The sequence below is a fragment of the Palaemon carinicauda genome, chromosome 35 (assembly GCF_036898095.1).
Source record: "Palaemon carinicauda isolate YSFRI2023 chromosome 35, ASM3689809v2, whole genome shotgun sequence".
Classification (NCBI taxonomy): Eukaryota; Metazoa; Arthropoda; class Malacostraca; order Decapoda; family Palaemonidae; genus Palaemon; species Palaemon carinicauda.
The window spans coordinates 12,977,714-12,996,542 of record NC_090759.1 but is presented as its reverse complement, the minus strand read 5'-3'; the positions used below and the strand labels follow the sequence as shown (position 1 = coordinate 12,996,542).

General features: G+C 44.2%; 1 protein-coding gene across 5 annotated transcripts in view; it reads right to left on the bottom strand.

Moving 5' to 3' along the window:
• Window positions 1–18,829, bottom strand: part of LOC137627624 (E3 ubiquitin-protein ligase TRIM33-like) — a 139,475-nt gene that overhangs the window by 15,674 nt on the left and 104,972 nt on the right. For all 5 annotated transcript variants that reach the window (XM_068358721.1, XM_068358722.1, XM_068358723.1 and 2 more), the window contains one exon: window positions 8,647–8,799. In XM_068358721.1, the coding sequence (XP_068214822.1) occupies window positions 8,647–8,799 (153 nt within the window). The remainder of the gene's footprint in view (window positions 1–8,646; window positions 8,800–18,829) is intronic.

Here is an 18,829-nt window from a genome sequence, read left to right as displayed (position 1 = left end):
ACCCTCGGGAAGCGATAAATGGAGTTCCATGGAGATCTCTTTTGAATTTCGATTCCCTTGTTTCGCCTCGTTTGCGAATGTTCTCCATTAAATCCGTAGGATGGGCCAGTGCCTGGCTCATGTTGTCCAATGGAGGGGTAGAAGGTGAAGACGTCGAGGGTAACGGCTCCTGTACCAGCACAGACGGAAGGAACTCCGACTCGACATCATCAACTTCTTCCAGAGGTAGAGTAGATTCCTCCTCGGGATGATCCTTTAATAGATCCTTTTCAGTGTCCATAGACACTTCCAACATCTTACCTCCTGGTGGATGTCCAAACTTTGCAACACCTCCCTGACATCCGTCCCGATGGCAATCCGGATGCAGTGAGATGAGAGTCGTACTTGGGGCACAACCATTTCACTACCCGCTTTTGGGAACAGTAAGCTATGCATCCTATCATTAAGTAGGTATGGTCCCAGAGAGTTCTTCTGGAACCCTCTTACCCACTTGCGCAGCATTTCACGTGCCGCATCCCTCGACTCCATTGACTTGGGGTCGTCAAAACCTTCGGTCACCAAGGTCCGGCATATATTGCAGACTTGGGGGTCCCAATATTGCAGGAATTCAGTAATAATGGTACAGGGGGCATGAGACCTGCACGCTTTATGACCGTAAAAGTACTTACTCCTATGATTACAAAAGATCGCATCGCATTTCATCTGGGGTTCCTCCTGTAAAGAAAGGAAAATAAGATGAGTATAAGATTGTTTATCTCAAAAGATAAACAGATATGCAATTATTCATATTTTGATCATTATAGCTTATGATAGTAAGCTAGAAAGAAATAGGGAAAGACACATACTTGTGTATCCCTCCCAGCCGATTGCTGAAACCTGCCCCCAATATTAAAGATAAAGAGTTTCCTTTATCAGGGCAACTCGAAAGGGAAGGGTTCTAACCCCTAGGGATAGAAAGTGTACACTGCCACTGACCCTTCTAATTATTTAATATAGTGGGGTAAGTAAAAACTGATTTCTAATCAGAGTATTGAAGGAATTCTATTCTTTCAATATAGGGTTGGTCTCAGCAAAAGACTATATAAGGGTACACAAGTTATGTTAGAAATTTAACTACTGTATAATAATACTATAGTTTTCTGTTTGCAGTATATACTATATTGCAAATATACTGGCTACTGTGTAAACATATACAGTACTGTAGTTCAGCTGGTGTGTTGCCAGCATAACTAGCACCTGGCGGCATAGTCCGGCCGGCATGTCCCTGGTTGGACTAGAAATTAGAAAAGACACATACTTGTGTATCCCACCCAGCCAATTGCTGTGATCTTCCCTTCCAATATTAAGACTATAGAGTTTCCAGATCAGGGAAACTCAAAGAGTAGGGTTCTAAACTCTAGGGATAGAAGAGTGTACTACCACTGACCCTTCTAAAATATTTAATATTGTAGGGTAAATTGTAACCTGATTTCTAATCAGAGTATTGAAAGAACTCTATTCTTTCAATATCGGATTGGCCTCAGCAAAAGACTGCAAGGACACACAAAATATGTTGGAAAAAACCACTGTATAATATACAGGTATTGCTCGACTTACAACCTATGCGACATATGACTATTCGACTTTACGACCATTTTTTCAGGATGATGACGTCACAAGTTTATCGGAAATAGGACGAATATTTCCTTGAAAATAATCTATTTTCTTGTATACATATAAACTGATTTATCTTGGTAAATTATTATTTTCTTTTATTGTTAATATTCAGTATTTATTTTCAGTTAAAAATACATTAAGAAAAGTTTTAATATCTGTCGAGTTCATATTATGTCTGGTGACGTCACGTCACCGGCGGAAAGCGTCCGGGCAATACAGTGATTTCCTTCCAATAGGCTAACGATTAATATTAGTATTTCCATTATCGAAATATTAAATAACGATACAAAGTATTTTGAGGGTCTGTATCGGTTGTCATGAGTACTATGTAGCGTAAATTTAACTGTACGCTACTTTTTCAATATCTGATAATGGATCGATGTTTATCTAAAGAAAATATACTAAGAGGGCAAATATTTTCTTGAAAATAATATATTTCCTTTTACATTATAAAAATAAAATACTTTTGTTTGTTAAGTTAGTATTTTCTTTTCATTTCTTGCGAGAAACAAAGAAAATGAATTTACATATTTTGCAGCAAGTCATTCTTCGTAGAGTTTACTGTACGTCACGTGTCTTGTGACGTCATGTATCTGGCGGAAGCGCGCTAACAAACCGAATGATTTTCTTTCATTGTTACCAAGTAATCTTATTTCAGCATTCCCATCATCGAAACACCCAGTAACGATATCAAGTGTTTTAGTGGTCTGTATCATTAGTTATAAGATTAGTACAACTTACCGTAAATTTAAGAAAAAAAGTCTGATGACGTCATATTTCTGGCGGAAGGCGAGAGGCAAATCAAGTGATTTCCTTCCGATGCGTTACTATTCCCATAATCAAAACCTTGAATAATGATATATAGAATTTTTTAATAATTTAAAAAAAAAAAAAATATGAAGATACAACTGAATTAAAAACAAAATACAGAGAGAGAGAGAGAGAGAGAGAGAGAGAGAGAGAGAGAGAGAGAGAGAGAGAGAGAGAGAGAGAGAGAGAGAGAAAGAGAGAGAGAGAGAGAAAGAGAGAGAGAGAGAGCGTATTCCTTTTACAACTAATAATAAGGTCTATAAACGAACTGTATGGAAAATGTGATACCCTATAACATATTGGCGCTGATGTAATATGCATTATGAAGAAATTTCGAATGTCAAGAAAATTAGATAAATCAGTGTTATTCGCACTATATATATGTGCTCATAATAGTAATACGGCAGCGTGACCTTGAGATCAGCTGATGCCAACTGAAAGTATATCAAAAGTATTTGTTGATTATTGATATGCTCAAGAAATTGAAAAATAAAATATAAACGTGCTTTAATAAACCACAATTAAACACAGTAATGTCTAATGAAATATAAAGGCTTAATATTGAACTAGAATACTGTATGAAGCTTTAAAAATGAACTACCCGTATGCGATTGCAAGAGCGAGCACACACACACACAGAAAGAGCTACAACGATTTCGCATTATACCTAATGATTAGACGAACTGTATAGAAACTTATTTCCTGTAACATATTGGCACTGATGTAATATTCATCATGAAGATATTTCTAATAAGTTAAGAAATGATAAAAAAATATGCCATACGTATGTACGCCATATTTTGATACGGTAGGTAGCGGCATTTTCAGATCAGCTGATCATAACCAAAGGTAAACAAAATTTTCAGTACTCGATTGTAAAATGCTTCCAAAATTGATAAATAGAATACAAAAATGCATTTATAGAGCATATGATATCCTATGAAACAAGAAAATGGAATAATGATAGACAGTAAGAAAATATTGACAAAATAGGATCCAGATGATTGCCGAATCACAACGTATCAAAATAAATCTACGGAAACTTCACTTTTCTAGTTCGACATACGGCGAACTCGACTTACGACTCATCTCTCGGTCCCTATCTCGGTCGTAAGTCGGCGACTACCTGTATACAATAGTTTTCTATCTGCAGTATATACTATGCTGCAAATATACTGGCTACTGTATAAGCATATACTGTAGTTCAGCCGGCAGGGCTAGTACCTAGCGGCACCGGCCCAGCCGTCATACTACCTGGCGGCACTAGCCGACAGAGAGAGAAAAAGCATGGAGTGAAGGGCTGCCTTATTACAATGTATGTTTACACTGAATAAGGATGTAAGTATATAATCTTACTGCCTTCCTCCAGAAAGAAGGTTCAAATGGAAGGGGAGAATGCATCATTCAGGCTTCCATCCAGCCAAAAGGTCCGTTGTCGGCATTGCCGGTTACAGGACTGTGGATGGCAGTCCAAGGGAGGACTGAAGAACCTTCAGCGGTAGAGGAGTCTCCCACCAGCAGCCGCCATAGCCAGCGCAACCTTCCCGGATCCTTATATCCACAAGGGAAAGACTGAGTGACTAAACAGCTGCTTATGTAGGAGCCCGGCCGGCCCCGCAACCCACCCGGCAAGCGGTGAGACTGCAGGACAACGGCCACAAGGAATGCGATGGCTAAGTCATTGCCAAAGGACAGAGGGGGTAGGGAAAAGGGTCCTGTATAAAGTGTGGAAGGCGGCGGCAAGGTTGCCACCCTTACCACACAAGGAAGAAACTCTGTTTCGATATCTGCGCCATCCTAGGCGGCAGAAGAATATCTACTCTTCAGCCTAGGGTCTGCCGTAATGGTGTTAGGAGGCAGCGGCAGGATTGCTGCCGCCTCTCAACTCAGGAGAAACATCGTTTCAGTGTTGGCGCCGTTCTAGGCAGCAGAAGAATGTCTACTCTTCAGCCTAGAGTCTGCCAACACAGGACTAGTCTTCTAGACCGCAGGGGAGAAGGTGGGGGCATCATACCACTACTTCAGGTGCGGCCTAGGGAGGCTTAGCCTCCTATGCCGGCGGCTATAAGCCGACAGGGGAGTGACTACTCACCCTGTAGCTCTGCCACCGGCAGGGGAGTGACTATTCTGAGGTTCTGTCGAAAACCAAGGCTGGGAGACAGAAAACCCTAACCTAGGCAAGCCGGAGTGAACTACTCTATGGCAAGACCAGAAAGGGTTGCCGCCTGCAGCGGCACTCAGAGGGAAAGAGGGATTAGCCTTAAATCTCAACAGGAGACAAGTATCGAGTTATACAATTCTAGGAGATGTACTATCTCCCGTTGAATCAATAAAACGATACACGAGGGTAAACGGGGATAATGTCTGAAAGTATACTACATCGCCTAGGCTAGGTAGCCTAGGCAAGACGAGTTCTCGGTTACCTAAATCGACGAAACTCTAACGTATATGATCAACAAAAAGGAAAATCAAATTAAACATAAAATAAATATCTTTACTAGTATAATTGTGCCTAAATAGCTTTCATAAATTAATAATGCTATTACAACCGGGAAGTCGTTCTGCTAATTAAATAACACATGCATAACGAACGATAGCGCCCATGGCGCCCCCGGTGACAGGCCTAGGTTCTTAACACAAATAAATTACTCTAATTTCACTGTGAAGCAGGAGCTAAAAATTATACACTGTAAAGAATCAATACTCAACTTTCCAGAGGTGAAAGAAGCTGGCGAAAGGATACGGCGCCATCTAGATACTCTATAGTAGTACGGGAGGAAGGGTAACCTTGATAGCGGCTCCCCTTCTATTTACCACTCTTCCCCCAAGAGGCGAAAACACTATTCGGGGGTGAAGATTGCTATGTGTCGTATCAAGATATACGTCCCCTGATTTATGCGATATCCTTAAGGGAAATTTTAAGGATATTCACGCCAGGAGTTAGAATTCTGGAGACCTAAATGTAAATTCTCTGGGAATATCACTGTAGTCAAATATCCCTTAGGAAGCTACTTATAGGAACCTTCCATCAGGACGACATGGCTTGAACCCAAAAATATAGTTACCCTTACTATAGAGATACATTTTCCATTGTGTAAACCAATTTTCAATGGTTGAATAATTTATTCTCGGCCTGGCCTGGCAAATCTCTTTTCTTATCATGAAACATTTTTCGCAATGTGAGTCAAATAAATCTTAGCATCTCGTTTCACAGAGTGAAAATTTCGTAAACTGATTCTTTCGTGAAGAGAGGTATGACTACTTGGAAGGGGAAGAAACAATACTCGGACAAATAGGTCAAGCTGCAGTCATGGTTGTGGACACTTCTGAAGCGGCCCGAACAATGTCAACATGAGGTGATGGAGAATTCTGAGAACTTGTAGGAGGAGTGCAGTCCCTTGGACCCCTAGGTGTACAAAGCAAATGGCTCACCACTCAGCATACTAGAGAGGGGCGAGGGAGATCTATGCAAATCATAATAATCTGGGACCAAGGACACAGAGATTGAATTGGGCACTGGAAATGCGGGGGCCGTAGCCAAGGGATCAGTCTAGTAGTGACTTGTGATCACTCGTTACATGGCTAGCTGATAACACATTCACAAAATTATCATCAATAATTAAATCATGGTTGTTATCCTTCGTAAATGGAGCTTCAGAGGGCTCAAGAAACAAAGGAGCAGGGTGGGGATATCGGTTGTCGAAGGAAAGAGCTTCAGTTTCTTACTGTCACCAGAAGAAGATGAAGGGGAATGATCCCTTTAAATTTATCTCTTTCAACAGTAAAGATATCTCTTCCAATGAGAGGACAGCCACTTCCGACTATACTCAGAACAACGTTTGCCACGGCACGAAGGGTAAAGATGTAGATCGACCTTAACCGGACTCATGAAGGTGTCACAAGGGTGACCATCACAGCCGGGGCAGGTCTGCATGACATAAAGCATAATAAGCAAAAGTGAAAATAAAGCACAAAGCACTGTAAGAGTAATTCAGTGTGGTGAAGTTTAGTCGTGATCGTAGAGAGGCAGAGAGGAGACCTTTAAAAGGATGACGACGACCAGGATTAAAGTCGATCTTCCATCACAGCATGTAATGCTGCTCAGCAGTGGAGTTGCTAAGTAACCTATTAGTTACAACTGAATCCCATTTTTCTTTTATATTGTCTCGTCATAGAAAATCAACTTTATGAGTAACCCATTTAAATGACTCAGAAGTTTGTATCCACATAGTAATAAACAATATTCAGTTCAATCTCAGAATAAAGAATTTTTTATCTGTTCTGTTCTGATAACTGCATCCCTGTGATAAGCAATACTTTTAATTAAAATTCATTATTCAACATGTGCAAGTTCCATTATTTCTGAACAAAGAATCTACGCAATATCAATTTCCTATATATTTCTTAAAGCCCTTCTATGTAATACCATACAAATAAAAAAAGGTCTTACTACTAATACTAATCCCTTAGTATCTCAGGATAGTTTCTAGGTGGTAGCCTCACCTGATGTTTCTCACTTTGGTTCTCGTTCGTCAAAACAAGACCCTGATTAGTTGAACGTTTAGTTTTTACATGTTTGGGGTTTACCAATGTGCTTTTGCTTTCTGGTATTATTCTAAGGTATATCCTTAGACCCTTCCAAAATTAGATTTTACAGTGTTTGTCAGAAACCTCGGGGTGAACACTGTAAAGAAGAGTTTTCTGGCAAAGCATTGCAAAACCTAATTTTGGAAGAATTGGTATGCATACCAGGCATACCTAGATTATCAAGATTAATTTCATACAGTATACAAAGCACCAAACATTCTAAAAAGCAAACTTTCAACTGCACCAGACCTTGTCTCAAGTGTACTAGAACCATATTATGAAAATTCGGATGGCACTACCACCTAGAAGGTTAAAAAGGCTAGGGACCAGACAGTTTCAACAAAAAATATTATACACATCATATGTTACATCACCTAAATGCTTGACTAGATAAAATAAACAATGGCACTTTTTTGCAAGAGATTTGTATCTACAGTACTGCAATATTTCCTATCGGGTTTTGTCTAGTGTTTGTTGATGGTTAACATTAAAAAGGCAGTTACAGCAAATGTTATAAAAGTTAATGTGTTGAAAAAAGTGCCAAATCTCATACTCAACATGCATCCTTTCATTTGTCAACGAAGCCTGTATTTCCCATCCCATAAGATGCACCTTTTTGTCCTGAAAAATGCCCCCAAAATCATCATGTCTTTTAACACTAGGAAAAGTTGTATAGGTGAGTTTGAAAACTTCAAATAACCTATAATGAAATACAAGCACTCAGAATCACCATACATAAAATATAAGAATACAATTACCATCCATATGTAATAAATAAATTTACTTTGATATTGCACTCCGTTATTTTGTTTGTTTTGGTAATCAGCTGATGCCTCACCAATGCCACTTACACAATAACATGCCAACTAATGGCATCCTAGCAGACTATGCCAGGATGTATTAGTTGTTTATACAGTATTGTATTTATCAATTTTTTATATTTTGCTAATACTTTGTAATAAAGCAATATTTTGATAATGACTTTGTTGTCTGAGTTCCAAAATAATAGATAGTTGTTGAATGTGACCTTGAAAATACATCTCGCTGCAGCTTGAGTGCAGTGTTACCAAGTTATCTGTAAACTAATTGGACCAAGAGTCACACAAACAGCAGAAAAAATATTCCACCTAGTGAAATTTCTAGAGAATATTTATTTGATCAAAGATGAATTTTGTAAGAAATTGTGTAGATGAGGAATTTTTGAAATTTTACTGGAATTATACTTCTTTACCAAAATTTGATCAGGAACATATAGCAACACTGCTTTCACGTGAACAAACATTTGAAAAAATTGCTACGCATCAGAGGAACTATGACTGGTTTGTTGTTTTCTTCTATGAATATGTAATAAAATTGGGATAACAGGTGCTCAGCTAATTAATATTTACCTAATGCATTTCTTGATATACCCAAAAAGTAAAAATTTACTGTGGTAGACGGAAAATCACACAGCAGAATGGCCAACCAGGAATTGCTGCTACGATAGGTTGTGAAATCCTCTATTATATTTTTTCTAAAATTTGCCCAGTTAAATATAAGGTGCATCTTATGACATGGAAAATATGGTATTTACAGGAAGGTACGAACACTTACTGGATTGAATTCATAACAATTTTTGAAGATAAGACGGATATCTCGAACAAACTCTTCCAAGGAGTCATAATGTTCACTGCTGTCAGGGACTAACTTCTTTTTAACAATTTCTAGTGCCATAGGATTCTTGATCACTTCATAATACTCGACAAGCTGTAAAAGAATCGAAAAAAAAAAAGAAATTAGTTGACTTACAAAGTACTACAAAGACAATACTTCCAGGGTGGTTTATGCATTCAAGTCATAGGATTGCAAAAACTTTAATTCACATCCATTTACAAACATCACCGAGCTACTTTCAAGAAATTCAAGGTAACTACTAAATAATGCACATTTCACAATTAATTTTTAAGAGTATATCTAAATATAGTGAACTTACTTTATCGGAAAGTTATATCACACACTTGAAGATTTTCATCTCCCAAGGCATGCCAAAAACTAACTCCTTTATCAAACTATTTCAGATTACTGCTTATACTTGTTCAGTCACAGTCTGTATGATAAGAAATACTATTGCTTAACTCCCAGTAATTATGAGTATTCCACTAGTTAAACTTAGCTGTATTCCTTTGTCTAAATTGTTTATTAAACCTTTTCTGGACATCCTACTAGCGGTAATAAGAGTAAAAAGCTATAATATCTGTACAATACTTATCTACACTGTAAACACTAGGCACTTACAATAAAACTAGATTTTGTAAATATGACTTTCTAAGAAAACTGTATTTTTCCTTACTTACCCAGGACCACTGCTTAGGATGACCTTGGCTAACTAGCCCTCGCAACCAGGAATTTTACCCCCCAGCAGACCTAATCCCCCTCTCCAGGTGTGCGATCCTGGCTTCACTTGTTTTCCCAGAAAGCAGTAAAAGGAGCCTCAGGCGACCCTTCTCAGGTCATTCTATTCCTCATCCCGGAATAGACTTTTACCGGGAGGGTTTACTGAGGGGAATGATGGGAGAGCAGTAACAGTGGCCCGTGGTAAGTATGTTAGAAATTGTCATTTGTTCCAACATGGACCTACCACAGACCACTGTTTAGGGAACAGAATTAGGAGGCGGATAAAAAGAGACCCCGGTAGGAGAGATGCCAAGAGGGTCGTGAAGAGGGTTAAGGCCTGTCAGGAAAATGAATCATAATCAAGATAAACCACATAACAAAATCAGTCCGAGGAACAATCACCAAGACAACGTCGTCTTCCTTCCAGGATGGATATCAGGTAAGAAGGGATAGGGATTCAAGACGCTCTACCCCTCACCGCTCTGTATGGAGTGTGACGTGCAGGTCACCATTAGATCATCTGTTGTGCGACCACAACCAGTCTGACTTTGAACCCCTCCTGAGACCTGAGGGAACATTCCAAGAGACAGTGTGCCGTAAGGGTCGATTGTCTCCTATATACGCCTGCTTTCGATACCTGGCCGACTGCCATGCTCTATTCGAAGGACAATGGGGTGCCAATGCCACAGATGTTGTGTGGCTTAGCGGATCCGGGCGAGGATTCACCCTTAGCCGAGTACGCCCTATGGATCGTCTTTCTTAGCCAGAAGGAGATCATGTTTTTAGAGGTCACCTTTGTCACCTTCCCTCTACTCACGAACAGGTTCCTAATGGTTGGACGGAGGTTGGAGGGACTAGAGAGGTATTTACGCATTGCTCTCACCTGGCACAATAACAAGTCCTCTGGGTCATTTGTCCTGAGGATGGCGGGGATGGAGAACTCCTCGAACGGGGGGTTTGCAACCGCCGGGTTCTGTGTTTTAGCTATAAAGGAGAGGACGAACTTGAATACTAACTTCTTTCAGCTGTAAGAGTGAGACATCTGCTGAGAGACTGTGGAGCTTGCGTACTTGCTTGGATGAGGCCAGGGCGAGGAGGAACACCATCCGTGATCTGCCTCAGGGGCTTCAAGGGCGTTGAGGACCTTGATGATGTCCCACGCGGGGGGTCTGGAGAACTCAGGGCAGACATGACTGCTCGAAGCCTTTAATAAGCCTCGCAAGCCGCTTGGAGGATCCTAGAGGGCCGCTTGAAAACCCATCACTGCCGGTACTGACATGCCTTGGTCGAGGTGTAGGTGGACCAGGAAATCTGCGATGATGGGGATTGAGGTGTTGAGCAGCTTGGTGCCCTCCTTGGCACACTACTTACCAAAGGTAGCCCACTTCGCTTGGTATATGGCCCGCGAAGACTCCCTAAGGTTACCCGTCATCTGTGCCGTCAATCTTCTGGAGTAACCCTCCCTTCTAAGGTGCTGAATAGTCTCCATGCATGAAGGGGGAGGTTTGGGAGACCATCTTGGAACCTCCAGAAGTGTGGCTTCCTTAAGAGGTCATGCCGCAGAGGCAGAGGCAATGACGGCTCCACCGCCAATTCCAGATCAGGAAAGCCTTCTTTTTCGGGCCACAACGGAGCTACCAATGTCATCTTTGCTTGCCTTGCCCTTCGAAATCGGTTGATGGTCTGATGTAGAAGGCTGAAGGGGGGAAAAGCGTACACATCTAGCCCGTCCCACGGGTGCTAGGACACGTCCTCCTTCGTTGCTATCGGGTTTGGCACTGGGGAGCAGAAGACAGGGAACTTCATGTTTTAGCCTTGGTACGAAGAGGCCCAGACAGGGAGAACCCCATCTTTCCAACACTGTTTTTGCCACCACCGGATGTAGAGACCATTCGGCAGTCAGCACTTGTCCCCACCTGCTGAGACCGCCAGCAACCACATTCCTATTCCCCGGAATGTACCTGGCCGTCAGGGGGATGGCATTGTCCTCGACGCAGGAGAGGATCTCCGCCATCAGGTGGTGAATACGACGGGACCGAAGACAACACTGCCTCCTGACGTAGGCGACGACGATGGCATTGTCGCTCATCAAGGCCACTTTCCTCTCAACTAACGAGCTTCCTAACTCGAAGAGGGCTCTTTGAACAGCCAGAAGTTCCAGCTCATTTAAGTGGAAGGCCTTTTCCTCCAGAGACCAAAGTCCTGCGGCCGCTTGGTCTGGCAGATGTGGTCCCCATCCCTCATCGGATGCCTCAGTGAAGAAGAGGACTTCTAGAGGAGGATCCAGCAGGGAGACCTGTACTAAGGTGTTCCTCGGATCTAACCACAACTGGGAAACCTCCCTGGTTGACTCGGGATGGGGTATCTCACCAATGGGTGTCTCGACAAAAGGGCCTGGTTTCCTTTCAGGTCCCACTGAGCCGGCCGCAGTACCAGTCTCCCTCTGGGGACTTGCTTCTCCAGGGATACAAGGTGTCCCACTAGCCTCTGCCATTCCTTCAGAGAGGTCGAGCTACTTCTTCCAACTTCATGACCCTCTCCCTCATTGGGAAGGCTCTGGTCGTTAATCCTCCGAATGAAGCTGAGGACCCTATGAAAGGCAGAAGTCTCTCCGCCTACTCCGTCCCTGGTGTGGACGGTCCCTCTACCCAACCTCAAAAACAGGAGCCCACTCTCCGGTCACGGGCCTGCAGCTCGGAAGTCCATCCCACTGGCCAGGGAATGATGGCCGCTCAGAAGTCCATCCCACTGGCCAGGGAATGACAGCCGCTCGGAAGTCCATCCCACTGGCCAGGGAATGACGGTCCCTGAGTTCAACCCCTCCAGCAGAAGGGGCTGTAAGCCAGTTTCCTTCTGCCCGGCTACACTTTACATCTTGTGCAGGGCCGGAAGACACGGAACCGCTGAAGGAGCGGTGATTCCTCTCTCAGTCCTCTGTTCCGTCTCGGCGTGCTCCAGCCGAGGCAGTAGGGAGGGAGAATGGGGCGGCATCGGCAGTACAGTAGAGTACATCTCCCAAGAGACAGGGGAGCAACGTCCACAGCTCCTCATGTCGGGAAAGGGTCTCTCAGTAGGGACCTGAACACGGATTTGGGGACACCTAACCAGGTCTCTTACACCCACAAGAAGAGATCGGCGCCTCCATCACGTGGGGAGAGAGAAGCGTATACCAGAGGCTGGAAGGAGACCACACATGTGATCTGCGGATAGAAAAATGGCGACCCAGCCTGAGCAGAGGTTCATCGGCCAGGCTGGGCAGCCCAAGGTAGATGGCGATGCCAAAGAGGCTGAAGCCTGGGCAGCACGGACGACCTGTGACACCGCTGACCGCTGCGGGGAACCCACGCCAGAGCAGGGGGCTCTGTCCTGGAGCAAGAGCCCGTGAGGGGAGATCGGCGCCTGGGAGCCGCCACATCGTGAGCACGTGAGGGAATGTCTACCAGCAGCAGATAGAAAGACGGTGGCCTAACATGGGCTGAGGCCTGTTAGTCAAGTTGGGCGGCGGGGAACTGGCCAGGCTGGGCAAAAAAAGATGGCGACGCCTGAGCGGCAGGAACCTGGGCCGTGTGGTCAACGTGTGGCGCCGCTAGCCGCGGCGGGGGACCACTCTCTAAACAGTGAGTGCTGCCCTGGAGCAGGTGCCCGAACTGAGCCATCACCTCCCTCAACAACCCCTCTACATCTGGCATGGAAGACCCTGGTGAGGGGGTGGAAGGGATCCCCCTGGTGTTACCCGACCAGATATTTTGCTCCCACGAGGAGAGATCAGAGCTTGGTAGCAACTGAACGGGAGCTGGTGCTGCCATCCCGTGATGAGGTGGGGGAGCGGCTCCCAGAAGCTGAGAGGGGCCTCCCCCATGGCCAGTGGGAAGTAACGTGGGGGCCCAGGCTGTGCCACAGTTTGCCGGTCAACCTGGGCAGACCAATATGGCTGGTGGCTGACCCGTGCTGCTAACAGAGGCCGGGGACCACCTGTGCTAGGAGTGCTGCCCTGGAGCAGGTGTCCGAACCCGACCATCATCTCCGTCTCATGGTAAAATTTCACTTCTACCAAAGCAGATTGCGCCATCGTCAAAATCTTGTTATAAAACCACAGTCACTACCCACATGACATTGATCCATATAAGTCAAACTTGAGGCAAAATGAAAGGCAGTTGAGGCTTACATCACAAATATAAGGTTTACTATAAGACAAACTTGACGTACTATTGCGTAAGTCAAGCATATAGATTTACTTTATATGGACACAAACGTACATTAAACCTATACATACATACCTACATATGTACATACATAGTATATATATATATATATATATATATATATATATATATATATATATATATATATATAATTTACATATACAAAAGCAAATGAAAAAGAAAAATATCAATATCAAAATCAACACACGCACAGATACATGCATACATATGTACAAACCTACATGTAAGCATGTCAAACATACTTCCACAAGCGCACGTATATGAGACTCAAATGATGAAAATCTTAATCCAAGACTAATCATAAACAATGAAAGCCATAAAAGATGTGTGAATGTTTCTACAACATTTCATGGTACAGTATACAATAAAAATGATATTTTGATTATAAAATAAATTTCTGAATATACTTACCCGGTGAATATATAATAGCTGACGTCTCCGACGGCTCGACAGATTCCAAAAACTCGCGAGCGATCGCCATGAAGGTTGCGGGTGTGCCCACCAGCGCCGACTATCGGCCAGATACCGCATATACTTGTAAACAGCTCCAGTTCTTCTCAGTCCCCTAGGTCTCTATCGGGGAGGAAGGGAGGGCCTTTAATTTATATATTCACCGGGTAAGTATATTCAAAAATTTATTTTATAATCAAAATATCATTTTTAAATATTAAACTTAGCCGGTGAATATATAATAGCTGATTCACACCCATGGTGGTGGGTAGAGACCAGTATTAATACAATAAAGGCGTATATGCTTAGAGTTTTTGACAGTTATATCATAACAAAACCCAAATAAATATAGGTACCTGGTAAGGAGGCTGACTCTGACGATTACTCTGCCTTATTAGTCCGCTTTCCTCACGAAGCCCAGCCATCCTCTCAGGATGCTGAAAGACTCCCAGGAGCTGTTGCATCCAGGGCGACCACCCATACAACAGGACCTCATCAAAACCCTTAATCTGGGCGCTCTCAAGAAATGACATTTGGCCACCCGCCAAATCAAAAAGGATGCGAAAGGCTTCTCAGCCTTCCGTACAACCCAAAACAAGATTAAAAACATTTCAAGAGAAGATTAAAAGGATATTGGAATTAAGGGAATGTAGTGGTAGAACCCTCACCCACTACTGCACTCGCTGCAACGAATGGACCCAGTGTGTAGCAGTCCTCATAAAGAGTCTGGACATCTTTTAAGTAAAATGAAGCGAACACCGACTTGCTCCTCCAAAAGGTCGCGTCCATAATACTTCGCAGAGATCTGTTTTGCTTAAAGGCCACGGAAGTTGCTATCGCTCTTACTTCGTGCGTCTTGACCTTAAGCAAGCAACGATCTTTTTCACTTAAGTGAGAATGAGCCTCTCGGATTAAAAATCTAATAAAATACGATAAAGCATTTATAGACATAGGCAATGAGGGCTTCTTAACTGAGCACCATAAGGCCTCAGATCCACCTCGTAAGGATCTGGTACGAGCTAAATAAAACTTAAGAGCTCTAACTGGGCACAGTACTCTTTCAAGCTCGTTGCCTACGATCTCTGATAGGCAAGGTATATCAAAAGATTTAGGCCAAGGACGAGAAGGCAGTTCATTTTTGGCCAAGAAACCAAGCTGAAGCGAACATGAGGCTTTATCTGTAGAAAAGCCGATGTTTTTACTAAAGGCATGGATCTCACTGACCCTTTTAGCCGAAGCCAAGCACACTAAGAAAAGCGTCTTGAGGGTGAGATCCTTCAGGGAGGCTGAATGTAATGGCTCAAACCTGTCGGACATTAGGAACCTTAGGACCACGTCTAAGTTCCATCCAGGAGTTGCCATACGACGCTCCTTAGAGGTCTCGAAGGACTTAAGGAGATCTTGGAGATCTTTATTATTGGACAGATCTAAGCCTCTATGTCTGAACACAGAAGCCAACATGCTCCTGTAGCCCTTAATAGTGGGAGCAGAGAGGGAGCGAACATTTCTCAGATGCAGGAGAAAGTCTGCAATTTGGGCTACAGAGGTACTGGAAGAGGAAATGGATGATGACTTGCACCAGTCTCTAAAGACTTCCCACTTCGACTGGTAGACCTTGATGGTAGATGCTCTCCTAGCTCTCGCAATCGCTCTGGCTGCCTCCTTCGAAAATCCTCGAGCTCTTGAGAGTCTTTCGATAGTCTGAAGGCAGTCAGACGAAGCGCGGGGAGGCTTTGATGAAGACTCCTTACGTGGGGCTGCCGTAAGAGATCCATCCTTAAAGGTAGACTCCTTGGAACGTCTACCAGCCATTGAAGTGCCTCTGTGAACCACTCTCTCGCGGGCCACAGTGGAGCAACCAATGTCAACCTGGTCCCTTCGTGAGAGGTGAACTTCTGCAGCACCTTGTTTAGGATCTTGAAAGGTGGAAAGGCATAAACGTCCAGGTGAGACCAGTCCAGCAGGAAAGCGTCTATGTGGGCTGCCTCTGGATCTGGAACTGGAAAGCAGTAAGTCGAGAGCCTCTTTGTCAGAGAAGTCGCAAAAAGATCTATGGTGGGTTGACCCCATGTCATCCATAGCTTCTCGCACACAGTCTTATGCAACGTCCACTCCATGGAGATGACTTGTCCTCTTCTGCTGAGGCCGTCCGCCAAGACATTCATTTTCCTTGCACAAATCTCGGCAAAGGAGAGATGTTACTTGCCTTAAATGGAGTTCCTTCTGATCCGTGGATCAAAGACCCGAGCATTCCAGACTGTCCAGTGGAGCTCCCTAACCCAAATCCGATGCATCTGAAAACAACACATGGTTTGGGTTCTTGATCGCAAGAGAAAGACCTTCTCGAAGTCTGATGTCGCTGTCCCACCAAGTCAGACATGTCTAGACTGAGTTGGAGATTGGGAAAGAGATACTCTCTAAGCCCTTCTCCTTGTTCCAATGGTTTAGGTGAAATTGGAGAGGGCATAGGTTGAGTCTCCCCAGAGAGATAAACTACTCCAGCGATGAAAGAGTTCCCACGAGGCTAGTTCAAACTCTTACAGAGCAACTGTTTTTCTCTTGCAAGTGAAGGACTTTTAACAGAGCTTGTTCCATTCTTGCAGGAGACGAAAAGGCCCGAAAAATCACACTGTATCTCCATTCCCAAATAAAGAATAGTCTGGGATGGGGTACTGTAAGTTACGACTTCTCTACGTTCACTATGAGACCTAGCTCCTTGGTTAGGTCTAATGTCCATTAGAGGCTCTCCAGACAGCGATATAATGACGACGCCCTGATTAGCCAGTCGTCAAAATAAAGGGAGGCTCTGAATCCTCAAAAAATGTAGAAAACTTGCTACATTTTGCAAGGGCCTTGTAAAAACAAGAGGAGCAGGAATGAGGTCGAAGTACAGTGCTCGACATTGGTACATTACTTTCCCGTCCACAAACCTCAGATGTTGTTGAAAGTTTGGATGAATCGGGATGTGGATGTATGCATCCTGAAGGTCGAGAGAGACCATCCAGTCGCCTTCCCTTAATGCTGCCAAGACAGATTTGGTAGTCTTCATCGTGAAGTTTGTCTTGACAATGAACACATTGAGCGCACTTACATCTTAAGTACTCCTGCAGTGAACGTGGCTGCCAGATCATTGGAGCCATCCCTGATAGCCTTGTTCCTGCAGAGAACGTGGCTGTCAGATCATTGGAGCCATCCCTGATAGCCTTGTTCATGCATGACATAATTGTACAGCAAAACTTCAAACGCTCGAAAAACTCCTAACAGAGACGGTCTAGCTCTGAAGCCGACCATAAAATCTTGGAGCGTCTCATGGCCAGGCGACGGGGAGAGTCTATGAGGCTTGAGAAGTCTCCCTGGGCAGAGGCAGGAACTCCCAAGCCGAGAACTTCTCCCGTGTCATACCAGACGCTCGCTCTATAAGCCAGTTTAAAAGGAGGGAAAGCAAAGGCTGTCTCCCCCAAACTCCTCCTGGTGATCAACCAGTCGCCTAGCAAACGTAAAGCTCTCTTAGAAGAGCGAGAGAGCACTAGCTTAGAAAACAACGGCTTCGAAGTAGCTAGGCCTAATGTAAACTCTGACGAAGGCGAACGAGGAGCAGCAGTTACAAAATGGTCCGGACAAAGATCCTTAAAAATCAGCATGATTTTTTTAAAGTCCATAGAGGGCTGAGCAGCTTTATGCTCCTCTCCGTCTGACAAAGTCCCCAAAGGAATATCAGTAGGAGGGGGATCAGCAACTTCCTCATCTGAAGGAACCTCGTCCGACAATTGCCGAGTCTCATGAAAAGGAGAGACCTGCCGCGGTGGCAATGCTTGACAGGCAAAGTCCACACGCAAAGGAGCAGCAGTAGCAGTCAAGGAAGCGACGTCATGTCGCTGCTGAAAGGACTGACCAGCAACAACAACAGGAGTTGATGGACGCTCGACGTCAAGTCGAGACTGCCTTGACTGCCTAGACTGAGCAGTCAAAACAACCCTTGACTGCGGTGCTTGACGCTCAACGTCAAAACAAGGCAACTGAGCTGGTTGGCGAACGTCCTGAACGTCAACACGAGACTGCGGCAGCGGCTGAACGTCAACACGAGGCTGCGGCAGCGGCTGAAAGTCAACACGGGACTGCAGCGAGTGAGGATCCAAGTCATGTGACTGACGTGACAAACTACCGACATCACGTTTCATAACGTCAAAAGGACGAGTAAATGCTCGTTTGGGCGGCTGACGGCCAGAGTCTCGTTCAGCGTAACGGCGACTCGAAAGCGAAGGTTCATCGTGAACCTGCTCAACGTCATACTTCTCCATAAGGGAGGCAAGCTTAGTCTGCATGTCCTGCAGGACAACCCATTTAGGATCAACGGGAGTCGGAACGGGCCGAGACGACGGTAACGTCTGTGTTGGCAAAACATTGCCTTTACCGCGACCCTCGGACCCCGTGTTACACTTGCGTTTAATAGGCGAACAGTCTTCCGACGACTGCAAAGGGTCAGAGCTGTTCCCATGGCTACAGCCAGGACGCTGGACCTGTCCTGAAGGGACTGACTTTCGCTTAAAGGGTCTAGAAACCTTGCGCCAAGGTTTCTTTTGCGAAAAGTCTTCGGATGACGAGGAGAAACTTCGTCTCTCCTGTCTTATGGCAAGGACGTGCTTGCCGAGCAACGTCTGATACCTTTGAGGGAATGTCTGTTCGTTGGTTTACACTCCTCACTCCCTTAGGTCCTACGACATTCCTTCTCC